The 27,253-nt window shown below is 40.7% G+C and overlaps 1 protein-coding gene across 4 annotated transcripts in view; it reads right to left on the bottom strand.

Annotated features, from left to right (window-relative positions):
- GALNTL6 (polypeptide N-acetylgalactosaminyltransferase like 6) overlaps positions 1-27,253 on the bottom strand; it is a 901,649-nt gene that overhangs the window by 558,303 nt on the left and 316,093 nt on the right. For all 4 annotated transcript variants that reach the window (XM_043545990.1, XM_043545991.1, XM_043545989.1 and 1 more), the window contains one exon: positions 4,713-4,821. In XM_043545990.1, coding sequence (XP_043401925.1) covers positions 4,713-4,821 — 109 coding nt within the window. The remainder of the gene's footprint in view (positions 1-4,712; positions 4,822-27,253) is intronic.

Raw genomic sequence — 27,253 nt, 5'->3', positions numbered from 1 at the left:
TCGTAGCCTTCCTCTCGGTTTCTGAGGTGGCCGGTTCTGATCTCTCTAGAAGAGAGAGCTCCAGATGTGCCTCCTTCACTGTGAGTATTCTCGAAAAGAGCAACAGACTGAACACTACTCTGGGACATGTCCTTCTCCAAGACAAAGCAGACACTGGAAGTGCAGTCATTAATAGATGTTGATATGTTTCATGAAGGACAGGTCTTAAATCTTGGTCTTAAATCCGCTATAATGCCAATACCTTGTACATGGGGGTGGGTTCTAGTTTAACAGACTTATATTTAAATATATTTTTCTTTGCTGGCTGGTATAAAAAGAAAATTACACATTTTATAAAAGGCTAAGGAAGAATAAACTGCACTATAGGAAGAGCAAGCCAACAGTGTAGGGGATTCAGGTCTGCTGCCATAAGTAATAAGAAGGAATGGGGCATGGTTGGGCCTGCTTTGGCCTTTATGCTTCCAGGTGAGTGGATACAAGGGGAACTAGAATGCAGGCCCACCTCCAATAGACACTGCTGGCCAAAAGAATCCGATCTCGTGCTGCATATGGGTCACATGCATGCAAAGAGTGGAATCTGTATGATAATCACTCAAAGAAGAAAGGTTAGTTTCTGAGGGGCTCAATCTCTGCAGGAGCCCGCAACTAAGGGTATGTCTACACTGCATTTTAAAACCCGTGGCAGCGAGTCTCAGATCACAAGTCTACAGACTTGGGTTTGCGCTGCTGTTAAAAGCAGCAGTGTAAACACTGCAGCCAGCGCTGCAGTAAAGGCTCTGGAACCCATCCCCCCACATAGGCTTCAGAGCCCCACCCTCCAGCGCAGGCTGCAATGTTTACGCTGCTGATTTTAGCACTGTAGTGCAAGCCCAAGTCTATAGATCTGGACTTAGAGTGGGTAGATATACCCCAGTTCTCACCTTAGTCCTCTGCTACATCAAGACCTCATCACGGCCTGTCTCTTTCTTCCAGCTCAGAGCCATCCCACACCTACACCCTTCTTGGATATTATCCCTGCTCACAGATGTGACCTTGGAATATAGTTATGAGACCTTGAGACTGTGAGCACACCACAAATGGACCCCCGCAGCTCACAGAGGGGCAGTCCTGTTGAGGAAACGAACCAAATTCTGAATTTCATAATAAATGCAAAGGCATTTAAAAGATATGATGTTAAAAAGATGGGCTAGAATATTTTGTATAAATTGATATACATCTGTCATGTCTTGCAAATGGCTTGTCTATTTAACCTCAAATTGTCCCAGTTTTCTTCCTGGATAGAGAACCACAAGTGCATAATTACAGGCACATTGGTTTTGTTTCAGTGAAACTAGAAGAGGGTCAAACTTTGGCTTTAGGACAAAACTTGTAACAATAACCTTAATCACAGCTAGACTAGCATCTCTCCATAATTAGATTTATGAAATTAACATCCCCCGTACCTTGGAAAATGTGAGCTTTAGAGATAAACAGTGAAGCTGAATTTTAAAAAGACTTCATTTATATTTTTCAATGTAGTGAGCTGTGACTGACATTTCTGAAATCTCAGGAGAAGTCTTTTCATTGCTGCTATTTTCATGTCTTCAGATTGAGAGGATTATTCCCTAGATAATTTTAACCAGAAGTAGATTTCAGATAAATTTTCTTCTGGTAGTCAGAAGAAAAATAATACAGTATGTCCCAACAGAGTGCATTGAGAGTCTCTTGCACTCCAACTTTTCACCTGCTTTATTATATTGTGACTGTCAAAGGAAAGATTTCATTAAAAGTTAATTTTAATCTAATGAATAATAATGAATACTGCTTAGACATTGCCTGCCAAAGTTGACTGTCTAAGGAATCTTGCAGTGATTGCTATGGCAAGGAAGCTAAAGCCATAAATACATCAATATATTTTAATTAATTATTATTGACAATAAGAAAAGATATTAGAATTTTATTTAACTGCTACTGACCTGCTCCTAGAGTTAAGCATGCAGATTAGGATGATGACTCTTGGATGCTGCAATTACATTACAGTCTCTCCTAATTTCTCAGTTGACATTATACTACAGACTATGATGATTATTAGTATTCATGCAATGCCACAGTTGTGCATGGCTCTTTACAGACAGTTTAGAACTCCAATTCCTTGGATAGGAATTGGTAATAATCTAATTAGTCATAATACAGCGGATCAGTGACATGCTGCCAAAATATCAAGTGGTTTGTTAAAAAAATTTCCACCTCAGTTAGCAAACATATCACATTTCTCAACAAGATAAAGCCCCAACAACAAAAAATAAACACACAAAAATAAAAATACTTTTAATTCCATTGGTTTTTTTGCACTTTCCTTTGAAGCATCTGGTACTCTGTCACTGTCAGAGATTGAATACTGAATGAACACTTGTCCAACCTGGTATGTCAATTGCGTATTTTCCTGTAAAAACTTTACATGCTCCACTCCTATTCACTTAGGACATATATGGGGAGATTAGAGGATAATTTTTTTAGATGCGGTGTTGCACTTGATAAAAAAAGGCAGTGGGATTATAAAATTAAGCACATTTAAATGCTTTACTGGATTGCAATGAGAGTGCTCAGAACCTTGCAAGATCAGTTACTGAGCCTAACAACACTGTCAATTAGAGTAAGCTGTAACGGTACTTTCTGGGATGTGGACACTGAACACTGGCAACTTAATTCAGACAACAAAACTCATTTCACAGAAGCCAAACTGCCACAGTATATGGACTTTCAACCACTGTTCTGATAAGGGCAGGATTTGACTATTGCTCCTCACCTTTTTGACAGGGTTACTGACCTACTGGATGTAGGGGAAACAGTGGAAGAGATCTCGATTTTAATAAGGTTTTTGTCACAGTCCCACATGACATTCTTATAAATCAACTAGAGAAATGCTGCCTAGATAAAATTACTATAAGGTGGGTGCACAATTGGTTGACAGACCATACTCAGAGTAGTTAATTATCAATGGTTCACTTTCAAACTGGGATGGTGCATCTAATAGGGATCCACAGGAGTCAGTCCTGGGTCTGGTACTATTAAATATTTTCATTGATGACTTGGATAAAATGCTTATCAAATTTCAAAATTTGTAGAGGACACCAAACTGGGAAGAATTGCAAGCACTTTGGAGGACAGGATTAGAATTCAAAACTTTGACAAATTGGAGAATTGGTCTGAAATCAACAAGATGAATTCAATAAAGACAAGTGCAAAGTAACATACTTAGGAAGGAAAAAACAAATGCACAGCTACAAGATGGGGAATAACTGGCTAGGCAGTACTACTGCTGAAAAGTATCTTGGGGTTAGAGAGGATCACAAATTGCATGAATCAACAACATGATGTAGTTCCAAAAAAAAAAAAGTCTAATATTCTGGGGTGTATTAACAAGAATGTTGTAAGTAAGACATGGGAGGTAATTATTCCATTCCACTTGGCACTGGTGAGGCCTCAGATGGAGTACTGTGTCCAATCCTGCATACCAGACTTGAGGAAAGATGTGAACAAATTGGAGATTGTCCAGAGGAGAACAACAACAACTTTTAAAAGGTTTAAAAACCTGACCTATGAGGAAAGGTTAAAAAACTGGGCATATTTAGTCTTGAGAAAAGTGGTGAGACTTGATAACAGCCTTCAAAATATGTTAAGGGCTGTTATAAAGAGAATGGTGATCAACCATACTCCACGTCCACTGAGAGTAGGGCAAGTAGTAATGGCTTAATCTGCAACAAGAGAGATGTAGGTAAGCTATTAGGACAAAACTTTCTAACACTAAGAGTAATTAAGCTTTGGAATAGCCCTCCAAAGGGAGGCTGTACAATCCCTGCCTTTGGAAGTTTTAAAGAACAGGTTGGACAAAACACCTGTTGGAGATGGACTAGGTTTACTTGGTCCTGCCTTGTCACAGGGAGCTGGACATGACTTCGAGGACCTGTCCAGCCCTAAATTTCTGTGATTCTAGTACTCCTTTTAATTTAACCCCTTTCATATAGGGTAGTTATAAATTACATTAAGCAACAAAAAAGTGGTAAATTGAAGCATATTCCTGTGTTCATGAGTGGGAGGAGCACTTCAAGGAATACCACTGACATTTTTCCTCCATTTGTGGTATATAGCCATATAACAAGGGTTATCATACTATTAGATCTCATTGTGATCTGAAGGCCAGAATAAATGAGACAGACTAAGACCACAAGTAGGGTCAGTGTTACTAACATATTAGTAGGCTTAGAACTTATTTGGATTCCTTTGTGCCCAATATAACCTTGAGGTTCTTGATACTGGGTGAGAACTGACCTTCCAACAACAATGATTTTGGAACAGTTCAAGTAAAGCATCTTTTTTTCTTTCTTTTTTTTTTTTTTTTTGAAAACATGACTTCTAGTCTATTTAATTATGACAAAAAAGAACAGAATAAATCATTTTCACTTATAGCTAGCATGATAAAGACGCAACTACTATATAAGGGCTAGTAAAACCTTTTTTTTCTTTTCACCTACCTATTCTGCCAGTCAAGGTATTATTTCTAGTTGGCCAAACATCTCAGCTTGAAATCTCATGTCCTGATGAGATAGTGCAGTGAGATGTGAGCAGTGAGATGTGAGCAAACATCAGAAAGCTAGCATCAGCAAATACTCTAATGGAAAAATGCCTCACTGGAAAAACGAGTGAAAGATTTACATTTACTTTGAGCACCATACCTGTACGCATAGCATCTTTCTGAATACTTTCATAGTTATGCCAGTCCTTTCTTTTCAAGCCATCTGTCCAGGTATAGAGCTGTCCATCTCCCAGGCCCAGTGGAAATGTCTGTAGAAAAGGAAGGGAATGATTTTTAGTATTAAAGCATAGAGGCATTTATGATCTAATACAGGAATTGAGGCATCCTTTTAACTGAAAGTTAATATAAAATTGGTTTCTAACAAGTTTAATTTTGTACCAGGTATTGTACAACAATACAACTGTAAAGGAGATTAAATATTTTGTAGCACTGCTTTTTGAGTCTGCCATTCTTGTCTGCAAGGTATTTGGCTAATACAAGGCACATATTGAACCCCACATGCAGTAAATCAAGTCTAGCTGGACCTGAAAATTCAGCAAGAAAGCTACACCATTTCTTTCTCGACTAAATGACTAATAGCCACACAACAACAGTAAAACTGTACCACTTCTTCAGCCTTGTATTTCTCACTCCCATGGATTTTTCATAGCAAGAGGGTATTGTAAAGGGAAGGAAGATGATTCACTGAAAGTGAGCAGTTTACAAAACACCCAGGACACACAAAACACCTCCCAACCCCGTAAACTCAAGAGCTGTCCAGCAATTTAACTAATCATTGCTCACAACGGGAGATTTAAGTGCTCAGCACACCTCCATTGGGCTCTTAAACGCAAATTATGGGTACACACAAAGGACCACATTCTTGGGTCTATTCCAGCCCTTTCACTTTGCTCCACTAATACAAAAGGCCTGTAAAGCCTGTAGATGTGGCCCTGGTATAGTGGGAACCAGAGGAGGGCAAGAGGTACTGCTGGCATATTGGCCTTACATATTCCAGCCCTCAGTTTGTTGGGAGAGGATATTTCTATGCTATGGCTATTCTTAAATGTCAGGCCAGTTCCTTGGAATCATAGGAAGCTAGGTGTATTATAAATTAGAACAATTTAGGGCCACTGTAATTTATGTTGGAGGTCAGTTGGCCAGCCTCAGAATTGTGAAGCTTCAAAAAGGTGGCATAAAGCCTCCTTTACTTTCACTCCCACTTCACTGCCTCAGGACCCTGCCCAAGCACAGTTAATCGACCCCACTTTCAGGGCCAATACATTTAACAGTAGTGAATGCTATAACCTTTCAAGTTATAGTCATGAGATATAGTTATGAGTTAAGTCGTCACCACAGGACACAATTGTGCCATTGGTTACAAACATGCTATTCCTATTGATTTCAGAGAGTCTCACAGCTAAAGGGCAGAATTTGTCTCAGAATATACACTGGTTAGCAGCACATTTCCACTGCACATGCACACCAAACTTTGATCCCTTTTTTCAGTTTCGAATATTTTTTCGCCCACATAGTAAAACATTTTTTGCTTTAAAGGATCAAACAGCAACATAAGAGAGACCACAGTAAACTGACAGGAAATGCTTCCAAAATCTTCAGATAAAGATTTGAATACCACCTACTAGGCCTGACTTGTAACTGACACACACAGTGCAGGTCTACACTATGGGGCTAAGTTGACTTAAGTTACCCAACTCCAGCTACGGGAATAATGCAGCTGGAGTCAACATACTTTAGGTCAACATATTGCAGTGTTTACACCATGCTGGGTTGATGGGTTATGCTTCTCATTCCGGGGGAGTACTAGAGTTGATGGAAGAGTGATCGGCAGTTGATTTAGCGGGTCTTCACTAGACTCACTAAATCGACCCCCAGTGGATTATCACCACGCATCAATCCCTTGGTAAGTAGAGACAAACCCTCAGAGACAGGTCTCATCTGGAATAGGTAGATCGTTCATGACAATTTCCATGGTGACTATATAAAATCTAGTCCTAAGATTACTGTCCTGCATCTTAACCCCTGGACCATACTGCCCTGTCCAATATGCTATCTCCTACCCATTGAACCATAACATACTCCCCATCCTCTCTTCCTTGGATAATGGAGCTGGAATTTCTATATGGCCCTTTCCACGTCCAGTTAGAAGCCAAGTTTCCACCTTACCCCCCTGCCCTCAGATTACTGGGGTCCTTAGGCTCAGCCATACCCCTCTGCCTGAGGGAACAGGATGGTTAACAGTTTTCATGCTCTCTGCCTAAACACAGTAAGAGAAAATAGAACACCAGTCAGCACATTTCCTCATGATGTGGAAACTAGCCCAAGCAATGTTCCCTGCCACTTTGTCAAGGCTCTCTTGCAGGTAATAAGTGTGGAAGCAGTAAAGATAAATGGTGCCAACATGTGCTAGCCAATTTTGAGCCCTGCTTCTACAGTATATTTCACCTGCCTCCAACAGTAAAAGACTTTTTTGTCTCGGACTCTCTTTTTGGAAAAGGCTCTCAAAAATGAAATGGTAAAGTATCATTAAATAAAAGTAGTAGATAGCAAATAAAATCCGAATCTGACAGACTGTATGGCACTGACAAGGTAATTTCAAATGCCACTGGAGATTTTTTTTCAAACCCTTAATTTAAGAAAACTTGCTCCGAAATTATGTAGACATGGAAATACAAGCAAAGTGGAATATTATACATTTTTACTGCTATCTACCTGATATGAAAACTGCCACTTAAATTGAAAGTAAAAAGTGGGTCTGTTCTGTTAATTGCAGCTTCAAGCCAAAAAGTTATGCAAAATGGAAAGCATATTCATATTTATGCATCTTACAAATGTTTTCAAGTGTGCATCAGTGGAAACATAAAGATCTGCTTGAAAGGCAACCCTAGGGAAGCAACATTTGATAAGCATTCCACTGAACAGTGCAACAATTCCTACATCTTATATTGCGCTAAAAATGGTTATAAATCTCATATGCTTAAAGTATATGAACTAAATGAACACAGGACTCAGTCCTATTCCATTAATGATGTAGACACTTAGTGTTACTGGCAGCCCCAAAATGGGTGATACTCAATGGTTCTGCAGTACAAGACTAAAGCATATCCAGCTTATTACATGTAACAGGAGGGTGGAAGGAAAAAAAAGTAGGACAGCTGCATGCATTAGCTCAGTGATGGTTGATTGCTTGGTTTTTATGTCAGAAATGTGCATAAACATTTTGGCAACCAGATTTAGATCCATCAGTCATTCTTATTTGATTTTACTTGATTGTTTGACATACTGTATTTTCTGATGACAGGAAACTAATACTCAAATTCATTGAGTATCAAGTATCTCTAATTACTGCAGTAGTTTCAAATGTCCTAAGAGTACCTATTAATAGATTGAAAACTGAGTTGAGGAGGGAAAGGAAAATCTCTTTCACAGAAGTAATTCACTGTTTTATCCACCTTTCTATCATGATGATTTTAAATTCTAACATGACCTAATATAGGTCATTGCTTAATTCTTACAGTATGGGCAAGTAACTTACAAACCGATCACTGGAAATGCAATCCAGTCTGTATTACTGAGGTCAGAAAAGAAGTCATTCCATTATCTTTTAATTAAAAATGCATATTCTTAGAAACGACAAAGCTAGAGGAATTGTTTAAACTGTTTTTAGCAAAAACAAAGCCCAAGATGTTTATTTAGAATCCATACCTTCCACGTATCTGTTCTCTACTATTAAAGAGAATTGTGAAATTCATTGCAGATCTCCCTTCTATCAAAACCATTTGCTCCTTCACATAAGATTCACATTGCAGCTGATTTTTGATGAATGCCAGGAGCAATTTGATACTTACTTTAGTATTTTCACCAAAATAATAGATTCTAGTGTTCTGGTAAGAGACAGTTTCTACTTGTTAACATAATACAGAGAAAATTGGTTAACAACTGAGAAAACTACTGAACACAGTTATTGCTTGATAAACTGTCACTTCTGTAGGTGAAAATGTTCCTACTCAAGCACTGAACTCACTGATATGCATTCTAATAATTCCATGTGATTGATTCAGTTTACAGTCCGTATGAGTGTTGAACTAAGAATTTAAAAGTTCATTTTCAAAAGAACATGGTGTCCATGCTGTACATTACCCTAACAAAATTAAGTTCAACTCTGCTCTCTGAGACCATACCTTCCTGTGAAACCCTACATCTGGGGTCATTCTGGCTCACTGAATAAAATTTAAATAAGATCACACCACACTGAGAGCATTGAGTGTTGCAGCCTACAGCTAGTTTGCTGGGGTCTCCAACTTGCATTTAGGCACACTCTTGTTAATTATTAGTATTTACTTTACTTGATAGCATTTACAATTCTAATGTACTATGGATCTTTCTTGCAACCACAACATAGTTTAATAAAAGTGGCAAAGAGTCCTGTGGCACCTTATAGACTAACAGGCTTATTGGAGCATAAGCTTTCGTGGGTGAACACCCACTTCGTCAGATGCATGTAGTGGAAATTTCCAGAGGCAGGTATAAATATGCAAGCAAGAATCAGGCTAGGGATAATGAGGTTAGTTCAATCAGGAAGGATGAGGCCCTCTTCTAGCAGTTGAGGTGTGAACACCAAGGAAGGAGAAACTGCTTTTGTAGTTGGCTAACCATTCACAGTTTCTGTTTTATCCTGAGCTGATGGTGTCAAATTTGCAAATGAACTGAAGCTCAGCAGTTTCTCTTTGAAGTCTGGTCCTGAAGTTGTTTTGCTGCAGGATGGCTACCTTTAAATCTGCTATTGTGTGTCCAGGGAGGTTGAAGTGTTCTCCTACAGGTTTTTGTATATTGCCATTCCTAATATCTGATTTGTGTCCATTTATCCTTTTATGTAGGGACTGTCGGGCATTGGCACACTCACTGAAGGACTGTCTAGATATGCGGACTCTCTACTCAGACCCTATGCCACCAGCACTCCCAGCTATCACCGTGACACCACTGATTTTCTGAGAAAACTACAATGCATTGGTGATTTTCCAGAAAACACCATCGTAGCCATCATGGATGAAGAGGCTCTCTACACAAACATCCCACACACAGATGGAATACAAGCTGTCAGAAACAGTATCCCTAATGATGCCACAGCACAACTGATTGCTGAGCTCTGTGACTTTATCCTCATGCACAATTATTTCAAATTTGGTGAGAATACATACCTCCAGACCAGTGGCACCGCTATGGGCACCCGCATGGCCCCACAATATGCCAACATTTTTATGGCTGACCTGGAACAACGCTTCCTCAGCTCTTGTCCACTCATGCCCCTTCTCTACCTACGCTACATTGATGACATCTTCATCATCTGGACCCTTGGGAAGGAAATCCTGGAAGAATTCCACCACGATTTCAACAGCTTCCACCCCACCATCAACCTCAGCCTGGACCAATCTACATGGGAAGTCCACTTCCTAGACACCACGGTGCAAATAAGTGACAGTCACATTAACACCACCCTATACCGAAAACCCACCGACCACTACGCCTACCTTCATGCCTCCAGCTTCCATCCCAGATGCATCACACGATCCATTGTCTACAGCCAAGCGCTGGGGTACAACCGCATTTGCTCCAACCCTTCAGACAGAGACCAACACCTACAAGATCTTCACCAAGCATTCTCAAAACTATGTTACCCCCACGAGAACATAAGGAAACAGATCCATAGAGCCAGACGTGTACCCAGAAGCCTCCTGCTGTGACACAAGCCCAAGAAAGAAACCAACAGAATTCTACTGGCCATCACATACAGTCCTCAGCTAAAACCTCTCCAATGCATCATCAGTGATCTACAACCCATCCTGGACAATGACCCCTCACTTTCACAGGCCTTGGGAGGCAGGCCAGTCCTCACCCACAGACAACCCGCCAACCTGAAGCATATTCTCACCAGCAACTACACACCACACCATAGTAACTCTAACTCAGGAACCAATCCATGCAACAAACCTCGATGCCAACTCGCCCACATATCTACACCAGCGACACCATAACAGAACCTAACCAGATCAGCCACACCATCACCGATTCATTCACCTGCACGTCCACCAATGTAATCTACGCCATCATGTGCCAGCAATGCCCCTCTGCTACGTACATAGGCCAAACTGGACAGTCCCTACGTAAAAGGATAAATGGACACAAATCAGATATTAGGAATGGCAATATACAAAACCTGTAGGAGAACACTTCAACCTCGCTGGAAACACAATAGCAGATTTAAAGGTAGCCATCCTGCAGCAAAAACAACTTCAGGACCAGACTTCAAAGAGAAACTGCTGAGCTTCAGTTCATTTGCAAATTTGACACCATCAGCTCAGGATAAAACAGAGACTGTGAATGGTTAGCCAACTACAAAAGCAGTTTCTCCTCCCTTGGTGTTCACACCTCAACTGCTAGAAGAGGGCCTCATCCTCCCTGATTGAACTAACCTTGTTATCCCTAGCCTGATTCTTGCTTGAATATTTATACCTGCCTCTGGAAATTTCCACTACATGCATCTGACGAAGTGGGTATTCACCCACGAAAGCTTATGCTCCAATACGTCTGTTAATCTATAAGGTGCCACAGGACTCTTTGCCACTTTTACAGATCCAGACTAACACGGCTATCCCTCTGATAGTTTAATAAATACATTCACTGACATTAATTTAGGAAAAGGGTAAATATAAATCCAAACACTATGTAACAAACAAGCTGGAGCTCCAGCTCATTAATCCAATGCATGAGTAAATATGGTAGTTAGCCTATATCCATCTGAAATCCTTTTCTGGAATTTTGATAGGACTAGGTGACCCTTCAAAAATAACTAACAGGAAAGGAAAACAAAACAAACAAAACCTCACAATATATATACATAGCTGATGCTGTCAAAAGAATAATTGGAATCTGTGTGTATAGATCCCCCACCTCCCTTATATCAAGTTAAATACAGTTAAGGGGAAAAAAAGATACCATGGTGATTTTTAAGGCTTTATCTTATATGCCTTCATTCATTCTAGAGGAGAATTAAATACAGTGATCTTGTAAGCCATTTCCTAACTGTTGCATTCAGACAGCGTAATATCTCTAATGAAACCTGATGACGAGAAGTGGTTAGGGGATTAGATTCAATTAAATGTACATGTACACCCGTCTGCCCTCCCCTGCCCCCCCCACACACCACAGTGTTGCTTATGAACACAAAACACATTTTTTGCAATTTTGTACTATTTCAGAGCCAAAATTCTGTGGAAAAGGAGTGAAGGAATTTTGCAGTAGGGCAGATTCTATGGCTATGGAAACTTGAGTTGAAGGACTGCAGACATCTCCAAGATTTCCCTTGCCAGCAGCTGAGGAAAGCCTTTCCTTTTGTTGTTTCTATACTGCTTAACAAGTTTTTATAACCATTTGAAAAAACTGTTTCCTGGACTTGGCTTCTTTTATTTTTATTTTTTTAAAGAGGCCAGTCTGACAGGTTGGATCACAGAAACCCCCTTGGGGCTGCCAACTGATGTGCTAAGACTATTACTGCCCCTGCTTTTCCTGCCCTCCCAGCTTGGGACTTCAGTGCCCTGCCTGGTTTGAGCCAGACCCACTAGCCTGCTGCAAACCCAGACACAGGTCTGAACCACATCCCCTAACGGCTGTAGGCTTAAACTGAAAGTGGCTTAAGAAGTGTTCCTGTCTTGAACACTCAGATGTTCAACTCCCAATGAGGTCCAAACCCTAAATAAATCCACTTTACCCTGTATAACGCTTATACAGGGAAACTCATAAATTGTTCACCCTCTATAACACTGATAGAGAGCTATGCACAGCTGTTTGCCCCCCCGCCAGGTATTAATACATACTCTGGGTTAATTAATAAGTAAAAAGTGATTTTATTAAATATAGAAAGTAGGATTTAAGTGGTTCCACGTAGTAACAGACAGAACAAAGTGAATTACCAAATAAAGTAAAATAAAATGTGCAAGTCTGAGTCTAATACAGTAAGAAAACTGACAGACAGAAAAGGAGTACTTGTGGCTGTTACTCTGAAACCTGAATACAGACAAAATCTCACCCTCAGTGGTGTTCCAGTAAGCTTTCTTTTACAGACTAGTCTCCTTCTAGTCTGGGTCCAGCAATCACTCACACCACCTATAGTTACTGTCCTTTGTTCCAGTTTCTTTTAGGTATCCTTGGGGGTGGAGAGGCTATCTCTTGAGCCAGCTGAAGACAAAATGGAGGGGTCTCCCGCGGGCTTAAATAAACTTTTTCTTGTGGGTGGAGATCACCTACTCTCTCCTATGCAAAGTCCAGCTCCAAGACAGAGTTTTGGAGTCACCTGGGCAAGTCACATGTCCATGCATGACTCAGTTTTTACAGGCAGCAGCCATTGTTTGCATGTTACCTTGAACGTCCTCATGTAAACGTCTTATGTGGATTGGAGCTTTCCAAGGTCCATTGTGCATTAAGTACTTCTTGATTGGGCACTTAACTTACAAATTCCTTTCTAAAGAAGCTGACCAAATGTCTTACGAAGGTTATTTAAAATCAATCAAGTATACAGCCAATATTCATAACTCCGAATACAACAATGACAGATGCATACAAATAGGATGAATATATTCAGTAGATCATAACCTTTACCTAGATATGTTATATGGTATATGTAGCATAAAACATATTCCAGTTATGTCATATATACATTCAGAAGCATATTTCCATAAAACCTTATGGGGGACACCATCACAACCAGTTACACACAAATTAATGGAATATGATTTTAAGACTGATGAAAACTGACTTTTAACCTCATGTCAAGGAAAAATTCTAAAAGGTCAGTATTGCCCCAACAGCTCTTTAATGACTTTAAACAAAAATAAAAAATTCTATCCTACAAAAAAGAAACAAGGACAATTTGCTAAGGTTCATGTGGCAGATATAGTAGTTTCCTGAAATATTATTGGAGAACCTTAATGAATTAAATTGAAGTATCCTTGAATTTCATTGTATTAAATGCAAAGGTTATTATTATGGGTCTGGATGATCAAAAAACTGTACTGAAGAATCACAGAATTATAGGCTTTAAGGTCAGAAGGGACCATTATGGTGGTCTAGTCTGACCTCCTGCACAACTCAGGCCACAGAATCTCACCCGCCCGCTCCTGTAACAAATGCCTAACCTATGTCTGAGCTATTAAAGTCCTCAAATCATGGTTTAAAGACTTCAAGGTACAGAGAATCCTCCAGCAAGTGACCCGCGCCCCACACTGCAGAGGAAGGCGAAACCCCCCTGGGCCTCTGCCAATCTGCCCTGGAGGAAAATTCCTTCCCAGCCCAAATATGGCGATCAGCTGAACCCTGAGCACGTGGGCAAGATTCACCAGCCAGATACCCAGGAAAGAATTCTCTGTAGTAACTCAGATCCCACCCCATCAAACATCCCATCACAGGCCATTGGGCATATATACTGCTAATATTCGAAGATCAATTAATTGCCAAAATAAGGCTATCCCATCATATCATCCCTTCCATAAACTTATCAAGCTTAGTCCTGAAGCCAGATATATCTTTTGCCCCCACTGCTTCCCTTGGAAGGCTGTTCCAGAACTTCACTCCTCTGATGGTTAGAAACCTTTGTCTAATTTCAAGTCTAAACTTCCTGATGGCCAGTTTTTCTCCATTTGTTCTTGTGTCCACATTGGTACTGAGCTTAAATAATTCTTCTCCCTCCATGGTATTTATCCCTCTGATATATTTAGAGAGAGCAATCGTATCTCCCCTCAGCCTTCTTTTGGTTAGGCTCAACAAGCCAAGCTCTTTGAGTCTCCTTTCATAAGACAGGTTTTCCATTCCTTGGATCATCCTAGTAGCCCTTCCCTGTACCTGTTCCAGTTGAAATTCATCTTTCTTAAACATGGGAAACAGGAACTGCACACAATATTCCAGATGAGGTCTCACCAGTGCCTTCTATAACAGTACTAACATCTCCTTATCTCTACTGGAAATTCCTCGCCTGATGCATCCCAAAACCATATTAGCTTTTTTCACAGCCATATCACATTGGCGGCTCATAGTCATCCTGCGATCAACCAATACTCCGAGGTCCTTCCTCTCCTTTGTTACTTCCAAGTGAGGCGTCCCCAGTTTATAACAAAAAATTCTTATTAATCCGTAAATGCATGACCTTGCACTTTTTACTATTAAATTTCATCATATTACTATTACTCCAGTTTACAAGATCATCCAGATCTTCCTGTATGATGTGCCGGTCCTTCTCTGTATTGGGAATAGCTCCCAGCTTCGTGTCATCCACAAACTTTATTAGCACATTCCCGCTTTTTGTGCCAAGGTCAGTAATAAATAGATTAAATAAGATTGGTCCCAAAACCGATACCTAAGGAACTCCACTAGTAACTTCCTTCCATCCTGACAGTTCACCATTCAGTGTGACCCATTGTAGTGTCCCCTTTAACCAATTCCTTATCCACCTTTCAGTTTTCATATTGATCCCCATCTTTTCCAATGTAGCTAATAATTCCCCACGTGGAACCGTATCAAATGCCTTACTGAAATCGAGGTAAATTAGATCCACTGTGTTTCCTTTGTCTAAAAATCTGTTACCTTCTCAAAGAAGATCAGGTTGGTTTGACATGATCTACCTTTTGAAAAAACATGTTGTATTTTGTCCCAATTACCACTGACCTCAATGTCCTTAACTACTTTCTCCTTCAAAATTTTTTCCAAGACCTTGCATACTACAGACGTCAAACTAACACACCTGTAGTTACCCGGATGTGGCGACAAGAATAGTCTTTTAGGACAACAGATGTGAACTATTTCCTGGGCAATATTTAGGGAGAGGTGAATACAAATTCTCCATTCCCAGTTATGCAAAAAACTAGCCTTTGGAAGAGTGGGCCTTTGTCTGGTGATCACATGTTGCATGAGGCCAAGATCAAGGCACAAGCTGTATAAATGACGAACTGCACTATTCATGGTTGTTCTGGTTCTGAGCTAAGGCTGTTGTGAACTTGTAACCACAGAAAAACTCGTGGTGGGATTTGAAAGACTGTCTCCCACAGGATTCCCTGTTGGAGTCTGCGGAGGTGTTGGGGGAAAGGTGTGATCTCTGATAAGCTTATTAGCATGTGTGTAGATTCTTTTACTGTTTTTAATATGTTTTCTCTTTAATGCTTTCACCATAAGAATAAACATGCTTTTTAGAAAGAGCTGTGTGGTAACTTGTAACGGCTAGCAATTACAGATGTTCATAGCCTTCAAAAAAAAGCAAAGCACAGACACTAGCCTATTTAGGCAGCCTGGCTTGCTGGGATCAGCACAGGTCAGGAGAGAGACATGGACCTTTGCCCAAGAATGGTGAAGGCTGAGGAGTTGGGAGCCTCAAGTAGGTACTCTCAAGGGATCACAGAGGAGGAATACAGGTGCACTTGTTCTGAATTGTGATATGAGTACAAACATGTAGGGACAAAATCAGAAAGGCTAAGGCACAAAATGACTTACACCTAGCAAGGGACATATAAGGAAGTAAGAAGAGGTTCTATAAATAGGAGCAGGAGAAAGACAAAGGAAAGTGTAGATCCTCTACTTAGTAGTGAAGGAGAACTAACATCAGAGGACATCAAGGACGCTGAGGTGTTTGATGCTGATTTTTCTTCTATCATCACTGAAAAGGTAAATTGTCAACAGACACAACACAGTAAATATTAACAAGAGGGAAGAAACATGAGCCAAAATACAGAAGGAACAAGTTAAAGAATATTTAGCTATGTTGGATGTATTCAAGCAGGCAGAGCCTGATGAAATTCACCCTAAGGTGAAGAACTAGCTGAAGCAATCTTGGAACTATAAATTGTATTTGAGAATTCATGAAGGACAAGAGGTCCAGGGAGACTGGAGAAGGAAAACATAGTACCTATATCTCAAAAGGGAAATGAAGAGGATGCAGGGGATTATAGACCAGTCAGTCCAACTTCAATACCTAGAAAGACACTGGAACAAATCCTTAAGCAATCAATTTGTAAGAATCTAGAGGATAATTACGTGAAAACAACAGCCAACATGGATTTGTCAAGAACAAGTCACACCAAGCCAACCTAATTTCCCTTTTTGACAAAGTCACTGGCCTGGTGGTTAGATGGGACATGGTATGATATCTTGATTTTAGTAAAGCTTTTGACACAGTCCCACATGACATTCTTAAACAAATTAGTGAAATGTGTTCTAGATGAAGTTATAAGGAAGGTGCACAACTGGTTGAAAGACTATACTCAGAGTATTTATCAATGGCTCACTGTCAAACTGGGAGCAGGTAGTTAGTGGGGTCCCATGGGGGACAGTCCTAGGTCTGGTATGAGTCAATATTTTAATTAAATGACTTGGATAAGGAGGCGGAGAGTATACTTATAAATTTTTCAGATGACAGCAAGCTGGGAGGAGTCGCATGCACTTTAGAGGACAGGATTAGAATTCAAAACTACTGTGATAAACTGGGGAATTTCTCTTAAATCAACAAGATAAAATACAAAAAAGTCAAGTGCAAAGCACTTTACTTAGGAAGAAAAAAAATCAAATGCACAACTACAAAATGATCTGGGGCTTATAGTGGATCACAAATTGAATGTTAGCCTACAATGTGATGAAGTTGCTAAAAAGTCTAATATTCTGGGGTGTATTAATAGGAGAGCTCTATCCAGTGCTGTTGAGGCTTCAGCTGGAGTACTGTGTTCAGTTCTGGGCTCCCTACTTTAGAAAAGAAATGAACAAACTGGAGAGAGTCCAGAAGGGAACAAAAATGATAAAAGGTTTAGAAAAAAAATAAATATATCAGATTTTCCCCACAGTTCTATTGAAGATCTAATCATCTAACTATTCATGATCGCTTAACGTAAACCAGGATTTAGTAGATCCCATGTAACAACATTGCAGCATAAGGTGTGTTCCTCAGCCTGCATACAGAACCTCCAGTTATGAGTTGGGATCTGATTTTCTGCTCCATCTGTAGTTCGGCATGAAGTTCTCCCACATGTCAGAGAGCTAGCAGAATGGCTCTACACCCCGCTCCCCTCACACACACACACACACACACACACACTTGTGGCCCCTAGTGTGGGGGAGAAATGGCCAAATGCTGGGAAGAGGGTCTAGGCTATGGCTATTCTCAGCTGCCCATCGTTCCTAGGAGACCAGGGGAAGTCCAAGTAAGGGTACTCTACCTCGTTCTGAGGACTAGGTAGACCCCCAAATGGCTTGAAGTCATTTGCCCTTCCCCATTCCCTAGGGAAGATATTCACAGATTTTAAGAGACTTATGAAAATATATACACACACCAATGAAGGAAAAATTGCCCACCACTAATGTAATACTATAAGAAGTTCTAAAGAAGGATCAGTGAGATTTCAAAAGTTAATGCTATATGCCTTGCCAGTCTCCTTTTTTGCTTTGTCCTTTTCAACTAGGCCTTTTCAGATGCCAAACAAACAAATAAATATCACCACTAGTTTCTGTAACACCTTCTTTGAAACACTATAGGGCAAGGCACCTGCTCAGAAGTAGCACAGGTATTTCTGTGTACTGGTTCCTACTACAGAACTGTGATTTTCTATTACTGCTGAAGAGAAACACAACATCATCTCAACCATAAATTGATGGCTAAACTGGAATAAGGGAAAATCAAACAGCACAACAAAGCACAAAAGAGAAGTAAAATGGAGAGTGGGAACAAACTGTTAATTTTAACCACCGATCAGTTCAAAGACTGAAAGTGATCAGATATCTCTCCCCGCACACACACACACAAAATCCTTTTAAAAATGATTTAACAATCAAGCAAGAGTCTTTAAAATAGTATACATCTGTTTCTGTAGTGTATTTTACTAGCTTTTTCAGAGAACAAACAATACACCTTGCCTTTTATAGGCAGGAATTCTAACTCTTAATTCAAGAGTTGAAAATATCACAATGTAATATGAACCAATCTGCAAGGGAAGCTACTGCTCCAGTGGAAACAGGACTAGGTCAATGGAAGAATTCTTCTGTCAACCTAGCTACTACCCATCAGGGAAGTGGATTACCTACACAGATTGGAGAATCCCTCCTGGCAGGGTAGGTAGTATCTACACTGAAGTGCTGCAGCAGTGCCACTCTAGTGTTTTAACTGTACATATACCCTTAAACTGCAGGTTTGTATTCCCATTGTCTAGGGACCCAGAGATTGGGGCTGTCGCTGGACTCTTTTCAGGCTCTAAAAGCTTAAAAGAGGCTTGGATTCCCCTCACAGCAGTTTGGTAGCTGGCTGAAAGGGAGCAGCCAGCCAGATCTGTGGCACAGAGATCAAGTTGGTTTTTTGGTTTGTATGTTTTAAATGGGTGCCAAATGTTAAGCGAAGTCCATACTTAAACACCCAAGTAAATGGCCTGATTTTCAAGAGTGCTGACTGGCATCCAGCACTCCCACTGAAATCAGCCCATAGTGGGAGGTATAGAAGGTGGGAGAGAAGGTTTGTTCACCACTGAGGCCTTTAGACAGAAGTTGGGCTTTTAGTTCTCGTCTCAAGGGGTTGAGAGTCCTCTGCTGTCATCTTAAATGGATAACTGACTCCTCAAAAGATACAAAAATAATGTGGCATTTTTTGTCAATGTGTAACTGAAATACTCTAATGTGCATGTCAATGAATGTTTTCTGCACATTCTGAAGTCTGTATGCAGCTCTTATATGTTGGTGTTCTTATTTTATAAATCAGTAAAGTGTGATCCTGCTAGCTACCCTGGATATTAATGATCCTGAGTATTAGCTTGGGAATTAATGATATAAGGCTTGTTTTGTTTTAACCTAACTGTAGTGAAATTTATGAGCCATGAGTACTTATAAATCCATATTTTAAGCCCGATCTGGCACACACTTCTATACATTCATAGTCCTATTGACTTCAATATGACTACTAATGTGCTTAGAGGTTAACATGGGCATAATTCTTTGCAGGATTGGTGCCTTAGGCTATTATCTTTTCAGCCAAATTTTGGAAAAAGTGTACCTAAAGTTAAGCTGCTACTGTAATATGTCTAAAGCTCTTTCTGCATGTGAATCTGGTTTTTGACTGACTGTCAAAGATTCCAGAATATTTTATACTCCAGCTGTTGTTACACCTAGTCAGAATCTGTAAGATGCAAATTTTTAAGTGGTTTGGTCCATGAGGAATTGTCAACACACAACAGATTACACGCAGTGTCTACCTCACCATTTGATTTTGATATTAACCTCAAACTGTATGGGATGCCAGCCTGATAAAACACTATATGAATTCAGAAGATCCATCTCCTCTAGAGAAGATTTAACATCTCGTTTAATTAGAGACTATGATGAACCAAAAACGGAGTGTGATTAAGAAAATCTGAATCTTTTTGATGGATGTCACAGGCAAAGAAGCCATGCTTTGTTTCTTTGAGGAATCTAACTTTTTTAATTTCACTGTATGGAGGTACACAATTAGAATGAACTTCTTAGGCTAAAGTAGATAATAACATGGAAATACAAATTTCTTAAAAAAAGTTATCAAACTTTCAGGGTCCATTTGACTCTCATTTAAAGGATATTTTAGTGATCTCCAATACAAATAGAAATACTGCCATAAGCAGGAAGTACAATTCAATGTAGAACTGTAAAAAAAAGAAAAAAAAAAAGTTAAGTGTCTGGGTAAGTTTCACCTGTCTAAAGATATTCTATGCTTACTGTAGCTGGGTGAATACTCTAAAACTTTCAGTGATTTTGTTCAGCCTGAAAATGAATTTGCTTTAAATGTGCTTTTGTTGCTTTGCTATTTGTCTAACATGAACATCTCAATGATCATGGATAAGAAACTGATATCACTGCTGTGATTATTTAGTTACAGGAGATGGGACACTAGTCAATACAGCAGAGTTAAGATAGAATAGATTTTCCCAAAACCACTTACCAAAGCACTGACACAGAGGCAGTTAAAGGAGTCAGATGAAGATCCGATTGCACCTTTCACAGCCAGGTCCACATAATATTCTTTTGTCACATTTATATCAAATAATTGTAAATTTAAACTCTGTGCCCAATCAGTAAGTGTTACAATAATTTTCTTTTTAGCAATTATATCTTGAGTGGCTCAAAAAGAAATAAAGATTTAAACTTCTAGAATCCCCTCATCTTATTTATCTACTCTCTCTCAACTGCTACCTCTCATTGAGAGATTCAGAGCCCCATTTCCTTCAAGATTTCCTCCTGATTATAAAAGAGTTACAATAGTCCAATCAGGAATGGGTTTTATATGACCATCTATTATGACAAGATAACTTGCCATTCATGGGACTATAGTAAGATTATGTACAGGATGCGTATTGTACTTTCTGAAAGCGCTGGATGAGAAAACCGCATCTATGGAGAAAGACGAAGCCTAACTGACATACTCTCTCACTCACTCTCTCTCCCTTAATGTCCAATCACTAAACACTGACTGGTAGGCTTATCACTACTTAAATGTCTTTCAGTTTAGCCTGACAAATGGAACCAAAAGGTTATATCTGAACTGCCAGCCAACTGAGTGGTCCATCTCTCTTCTTAAGTACTAGATCAAGAAGAGTGAAGCAGCTATCTGTTAGGTAATGGGCACTCAGAGGTGAAAGTAAGCTGGTACGATCCGGTACGGCGTACCAGCAAGAGCTGGTATGCCATGCCAGACCGGACTGGCTTCCCCAGGATGGCAATTTAAAGGGCCCAGGGCTCCCGAGCCCCACCGCCGGAGGCCTGGGGTAGCGGCGACAGGGCTCCGGCGGTGATTTAAAGGCCTCAGGGCTCACAGCCGCAGCCCCGAGGCCTTTAATCTTGATTTAAAGGCCCCGGGTATTTAAAGGCCCTGCCTCTTCCAGTTGATGCCACGCCTCTTCCAGTTGAGGCCACGACCCCTGTGCAGGACTCTGGTGTATCAGTAAGTCCTTTAAGTTACTTTCACCCCTGACTCTACAGGTTACATAAGTGTTAGATTTTGTGATCTGGATCCACACAATATAGGCCATTGCTGGATTAAAGTTATGTTAATCAGTGGCTTTTTTGAAATCTCAAACAGTTGGCATACAAGGTTATTCTTGTGAGTGGCCATTAGCCTTCTGTCTAGGAGGGTATATATTTGGTGACTGCATCGCCCCCCGCCCCACCCCTCTGCACTTCTTGTCACCAAGCAACAGCAAGTATTACTTGATTCAACAACACTTTGAATTAACATACAGCATATAGTGGTTACCTAATTTTCCAGGGGACAATAGGAAGTTTGTGGCAGAGATGCAAAAACAAAGATCTTTAATTCACAGTCTGGTAAGCATAAGACTGTTCTCTTTCCCCCCGGGATATCAGGACTATGTTCTCGCCTCATTAGGCATTCCTATAGTACCTATCCACATTAAACACAAGATGTGTACAAAATTAAGAGTGAGCAAGTTGCCTGTCTGCAAGCAAATACTATTTCCTTCAAATTTCGATACAGTTCCCTATTAGCTTCAATAGATTTTGAGGACACTCAGACACAAGCAGGAGTTGCTCAGAACGGTGTGACATCAGGCTCATAACTGCAACCCATTACCAGTAGGCAGCAGTATGGGAACTGATCTTTGGAACCTTAGAAAAGAAAAGTCATCCAGAAAATAAAAATAATGCTACATGGCATCAAATAGTCCCTCTTAAACACACTTAAAACACTGTAAAAAGAAATAAATGAAAGGTTGCCAAGATACACACACACTTATTTCCATTGACTATTTGTAGCCAGTTTATTTAATAAAAAATTTCTTCACCCCCACCCAGATTTTCTGTCCCATATATTCATTATGCTACAATATCAAGTTACTGTTTATTGCACTGACATTTACATTATAGAAACAAAACAAAAAACAAAACAAAACAAGGGAAGCATTTGATTTCAAATCAGAATGACTCAAGGTTATTTAATTTTCGCAAACACTTAAATCAATGACTTCTGTGTTTTTAGTTTCAGATATTATGGGCACCACTGCAGGAACATCAGGTCATTAAATGCAAATGAAAAGAAAAACCTTTAAAAGCCATTTAGGAAATACCAAGCTCCAGGTCATTTCATTACCATGAAGTTTTCTAAAGACACACACATTATATTAGGCCTATTACTGCAAGATTACCATTGGACTGTTTTAAAATCAGAAAAGCAAAAGTAAAGGTTCCAGCAGCAATGTTAACTCAACCATGCTGTGTTTTTCATGGTATGGATTTTATTACAAACAGTAATATAGTAACTTACATAATAAACAAGGAAAAACACAGGTACTGAAAATACCATGTGAAAAATATAGTTGTGTTAACTTTTGCATTTCCTGAAATATGGGGATATGGAAAGAGGAACTGGTTTGTAACCTTACTTTAGTGTTTACTTACAAACAACTTACTGCCATATCAATACTATTGACCATGTTGGAAGAAGGCATTCAGTTAAGGAGTACTCTCAGGACATGGAATTGACATGTTAGAATGCATCACTGGCATTTTTCTAACAAATCAACTAACTAACTAAAGCTTATCTAAAGCATCTCCTTACTTTCCACCCAAACAAATCTCTCTTCTTTCCCTTAACTCACCTCTTTAGTAAACCTCAACCATATATTACTGTTCTCTAACTCCCTCTTCTTAACACTTGGTCATTAGTGTTCTGAGATTACTGGCAAGTTTCCTGAACGTTAGAGTTTGTCAGGTATTTTATAATCACACAACCAATTTAACCAGACATCTGAGAGCTCTGTCTTATCCAGAATGGAACACTGGGTCAGCACAGTTTCCAAGGACTACATTTTAGGGTATGTTGTAGAGCTGATCAAAAATATTTTGGGTTTTTTTGCATTGAATATTATTTTGTTAAAACCAAAAATGTTATGTAGAAATGTATTGATTTTGACAAAAAAAAGTTTAATCAGGAACCTCTCTCAGGTCCAGATTCAAGTGTAAAGTCTGTGGTTGCAGATTCACCTCTGTTCTCTTGTAACTCAATTATGGCTTTGATGCAACACAGAAAATCTGTAGACCATTCCCCCATTCTTCCTAAAACAGCTTAATACCTTACAACACTCATTTCCATTGCTGTTTGATTGAAAAGCTATCAAGAAAAATCCATGAAGTTCTATCATACCAATGTTTTTTTTCCAGACTACAGCCAATATTCAAAATCTGTGGTGGCAGAGAGGAAGTTTACAGTTGGTTTGTCCCCATCTGCCCTGCTGCTAGTTACATGGGTGAGGGAGGGAAAAGAAGGATAAGTTGCATCCCCACCCTACCCACAATGAAGCCTACACACTGTATAATAGGGGTGGGCGAACTATGGCCTGGGGGCCGCAACCGGCCCTTCAGTTGTTTGCATCTGGCCCTCGAGCTCCCGCTGGGGAGTGGGGTCGGAGGTTTGCCCCATTCTGGCACTACAGCCAGGGAAAGGGGTCAGGGGCTTGCCCTGTTCCAACCATGCTGTGGCTCCGCAAAGCTCCTGGAAGCGGTGGTGTGTCCACTCTCCAGCTCCTATGCGTAGGGGCAGCTAGGGGGCTCTTCATGCTGCCCTCATCCCAATCATGGCCCCCACAGCTCCCATTGGCCAGGAACCGAGGCCAATAGGAGATGCAGGGGTGGTGCCTGTGGATGGGGCAGTGTGTAGGAGCCAGAAGAGGGGACATGCCACTCCTTCCGGGAGCTGCTTGAGGTAAACACTGCCCAGAGCCTGCACCTCTGACCCCCCTACCACCCTCTGAACCCTTGGCCCCAACCCAGAACACCCTTCTGCACCCCCAACCCCTCATCCCCAGCCCCACCCCAGAGCCCGCATCCCCAGCTGGAGCCCTCACTCCTCCCTGTGCCCCAATCCACAATTTCATGGGCATTCATGGCCCCCCATACAATTTCCATATCCAGATGTGGACGTTTGCCCACCCCTGCTGTATAAGGTCAAACTCACAGCTTACCTAGGGTTTTGCTGTACTGGTAACTCAAAAACCTTAACTATCATCCTAGGCTTTCTCCCCAAACCAGCCAATTCCTAACTTCCCTCTCTCCCCAGGTTTCCCTGAACAGTAGAGGACTTAACAAGCCACCACCTGCTGCAATGAGTCAGGTGAATCTACTCAGCAGCTTCCAGAGGAATGTAACTCTTCCAAACATGGTCAATCAGAGGAGCACCATCTGGGGTAGATCCAGCTACCACAGGTCAATCAGCTCTTCTTAATTTGGCTGCTATTTACGAAGCGGTAATAATGTTTTCACTTAGTTTTTAAATGGGGATGGGGAGAAATGAAAGCTATCATCCTTTTATGATTAGAAGAGGTAAGAGGGGAGAGACTTCTAAGATGCAGGCCTATAGGAATGAAGGAAATCAGTAACACCAGTACCAGTTCATAGTCTCGGTACTAGGGTAAGTGAAGGAGATGGGACTGGCAGTTTCATTCCCCCTCATCCCTGCCCCCAAAATGACCAATGCTGACAGCAACAAAAATAACGTTGCAGATAAAATCAGCCAAACAGCTAACCAGTTTGAATCCCTTCCCCTTCCATACAATAAATAAGTTCTTCTGCCACCACTGCTCCCTAACTCCTTCTGAAAGTGAGCAAGTAGCCCCCACTTCCACTTTTCCCCTTCCACCTAAAGAAGAGCCAGCAACTGCAGCAGCTCTGCTTCTCTCTCACCTGGTCAGAGTTAGTTCTTCCTTACCAGTTACAGGATACGATCTTCTGCCGCCTTGAAGTCACAAGCCACCCAAGCTCCTCATTCCCTCTACCTCAGTTTCTTCTGCACCATTTGGGCCACTGCTGGTGCTTCTATACTAAGGCTTCACTTGCACTCAACCTCTTGGCCTGATCTGATTCTCTCCCATGCTGAGTATTGAAAAAGCAGCCTGAGAGTATGCTCGGATTTTAGCACTGTTCAGCAGAGAAGAAAACATTGTCTCTTCCTCCTCAGATTGTGGTACATTGCACAAGCTATACCCCCAATCCTTCATACCTCCCCAATTCACTCCAGGAGAAAGGATTTTTTTAAAAATTAGCCGCCACCTCACAAAAGATACGAGATGAACTCTTGAAGTCCCTACCCAGTTTTTACTCAAGCAGATTCCCATTAACTTTACAATTTGTCCCAAGGAAAGAAGTGTTAGGTTGGGATAGGGAATAAAAGTAAAGACACTTATTTCCTAAGATAGCCTGCAGAGTGAAGGTTTAAAAAAAAAATCTACTGTGCAATTATAACAATAGTGTATTCATGAACTCTCATTCAAAGAGCTTTACAAAAATCAATGCATTTAGCCTGTATACTCCTATCAGGAAAGTATTATCTCCATTTTACAAATTTAAAAATGGAGGCACAGAAAAAATTAGTGAAGTCTGATGCCCTTCTTTTCCACTTTATATTTTCAAAAGGAGTATTAACACATGCAATAGCTGTGCATACTCAGTACAGCATGCAGATTACAGGATGAATTTTAAAAATGTTTCCCATTAACACAGCAAACAAATGTTGCAGTAACCTATGAATTAAAGCTCCCTAAATCTGTATTTGCATAATAGACTCCTGATTTATCAAGTCAATTTTTAGAAGATCCCTAATAATATGCATTCACATGATCAACTAACAGATTCATTGGTACAGGTAGGGTCTTTTGAGACCATTATCCATGGATGAAGAGCTCTCAGCATTCACTGACATTCAGAGTAGTACTGCCTATTTGGTTAAGATGCTATAGTTATTGGATAAAGGAATTTGTGAACCTTTCGTTTACTGCATATTGGAGGGCTTCATGAGTATGCCAAGGAGCATCAAGAAAAATGCTGAGCTTTGGTACCCTTTGACGCACGTTGAAAACATCTCCAACATACTTCTGGCAATGTTTTATATTCCCTTTGAATTGTAACATGATCTATTATCTCCTCAATGGAAAAACTATGGCAGTTTCAATTACAGTGGCATATAAACGAGGCCTGGCACCTTCTGTGTGCGTGCACAAGGGGGGAAAAGAGGGCATCTGAAGGCAGCCTGAAAGTCGATTCCTGCGCTCTCCAGCTGTTGAGGATGGGTTGAATGGTGCAGCCAGCAGCATTCAGAGCCAGAAAGGGGGCACTGCTGAGTAGGGTGGAGCAATATCAGGGCCCCTCCATGTGCACCTACTCCCACTCAGACTGGTACCTAGAGTGAGCACCTGCCGTAGGCCTAAAAATTATATCAAAGTTACTTATTTGACCCCCACCACCAGCACACTATCTGAGCACCTCACAATCTTTAATGTATTCATCTTCACAACAGTGGGGCTCAAGTCCCAGGCTAGCACTCTAACCACTGGACCATCCTTCCTCTGAAGTAGTACTGAAGTGTATTGTAACTGCGATACCTAAGTGAGCTCCCCACACCTGCTTCCGTCAGCTGTATAGGTCTCCAACTCAGGTATTACATCTCTCTACTGAAAACAACCCTGTCCCACGGTGAAGCCAATAGAAGGGGCGGGGGGGGGGGAAGTGCCTCCCTGACAGCCTTTAGGTGTATGTGTAGCGCCTTTCACGTGAGCCCTCTCCACCCTCATCTGGCAGCAGTGGCTCCTGTCATGCAGGACTGGACTCATCCCTACCATGACTGGCCGGGGGCGGGGAGAG

Source organism: Chelonia mydas, chromosome 4, assembly GCF_015237465.2.
Source record: "Chelonia mydas isolate rCheMyd1 chromosome 4, rCheMyd1.pri.v2, whole genome shotgun sequence".
NCBI classification, from domain to species: Eukaryota; Metazoa; Chordata; order Testudines; family Cheloniidae; genus Chelonia; species Chelonia mydas.
The sequence above is the reverse complement of the archived record's forward strand: the minus strand, read 5'-3'. Positions and strand labels throughout refer to the sequence as shown.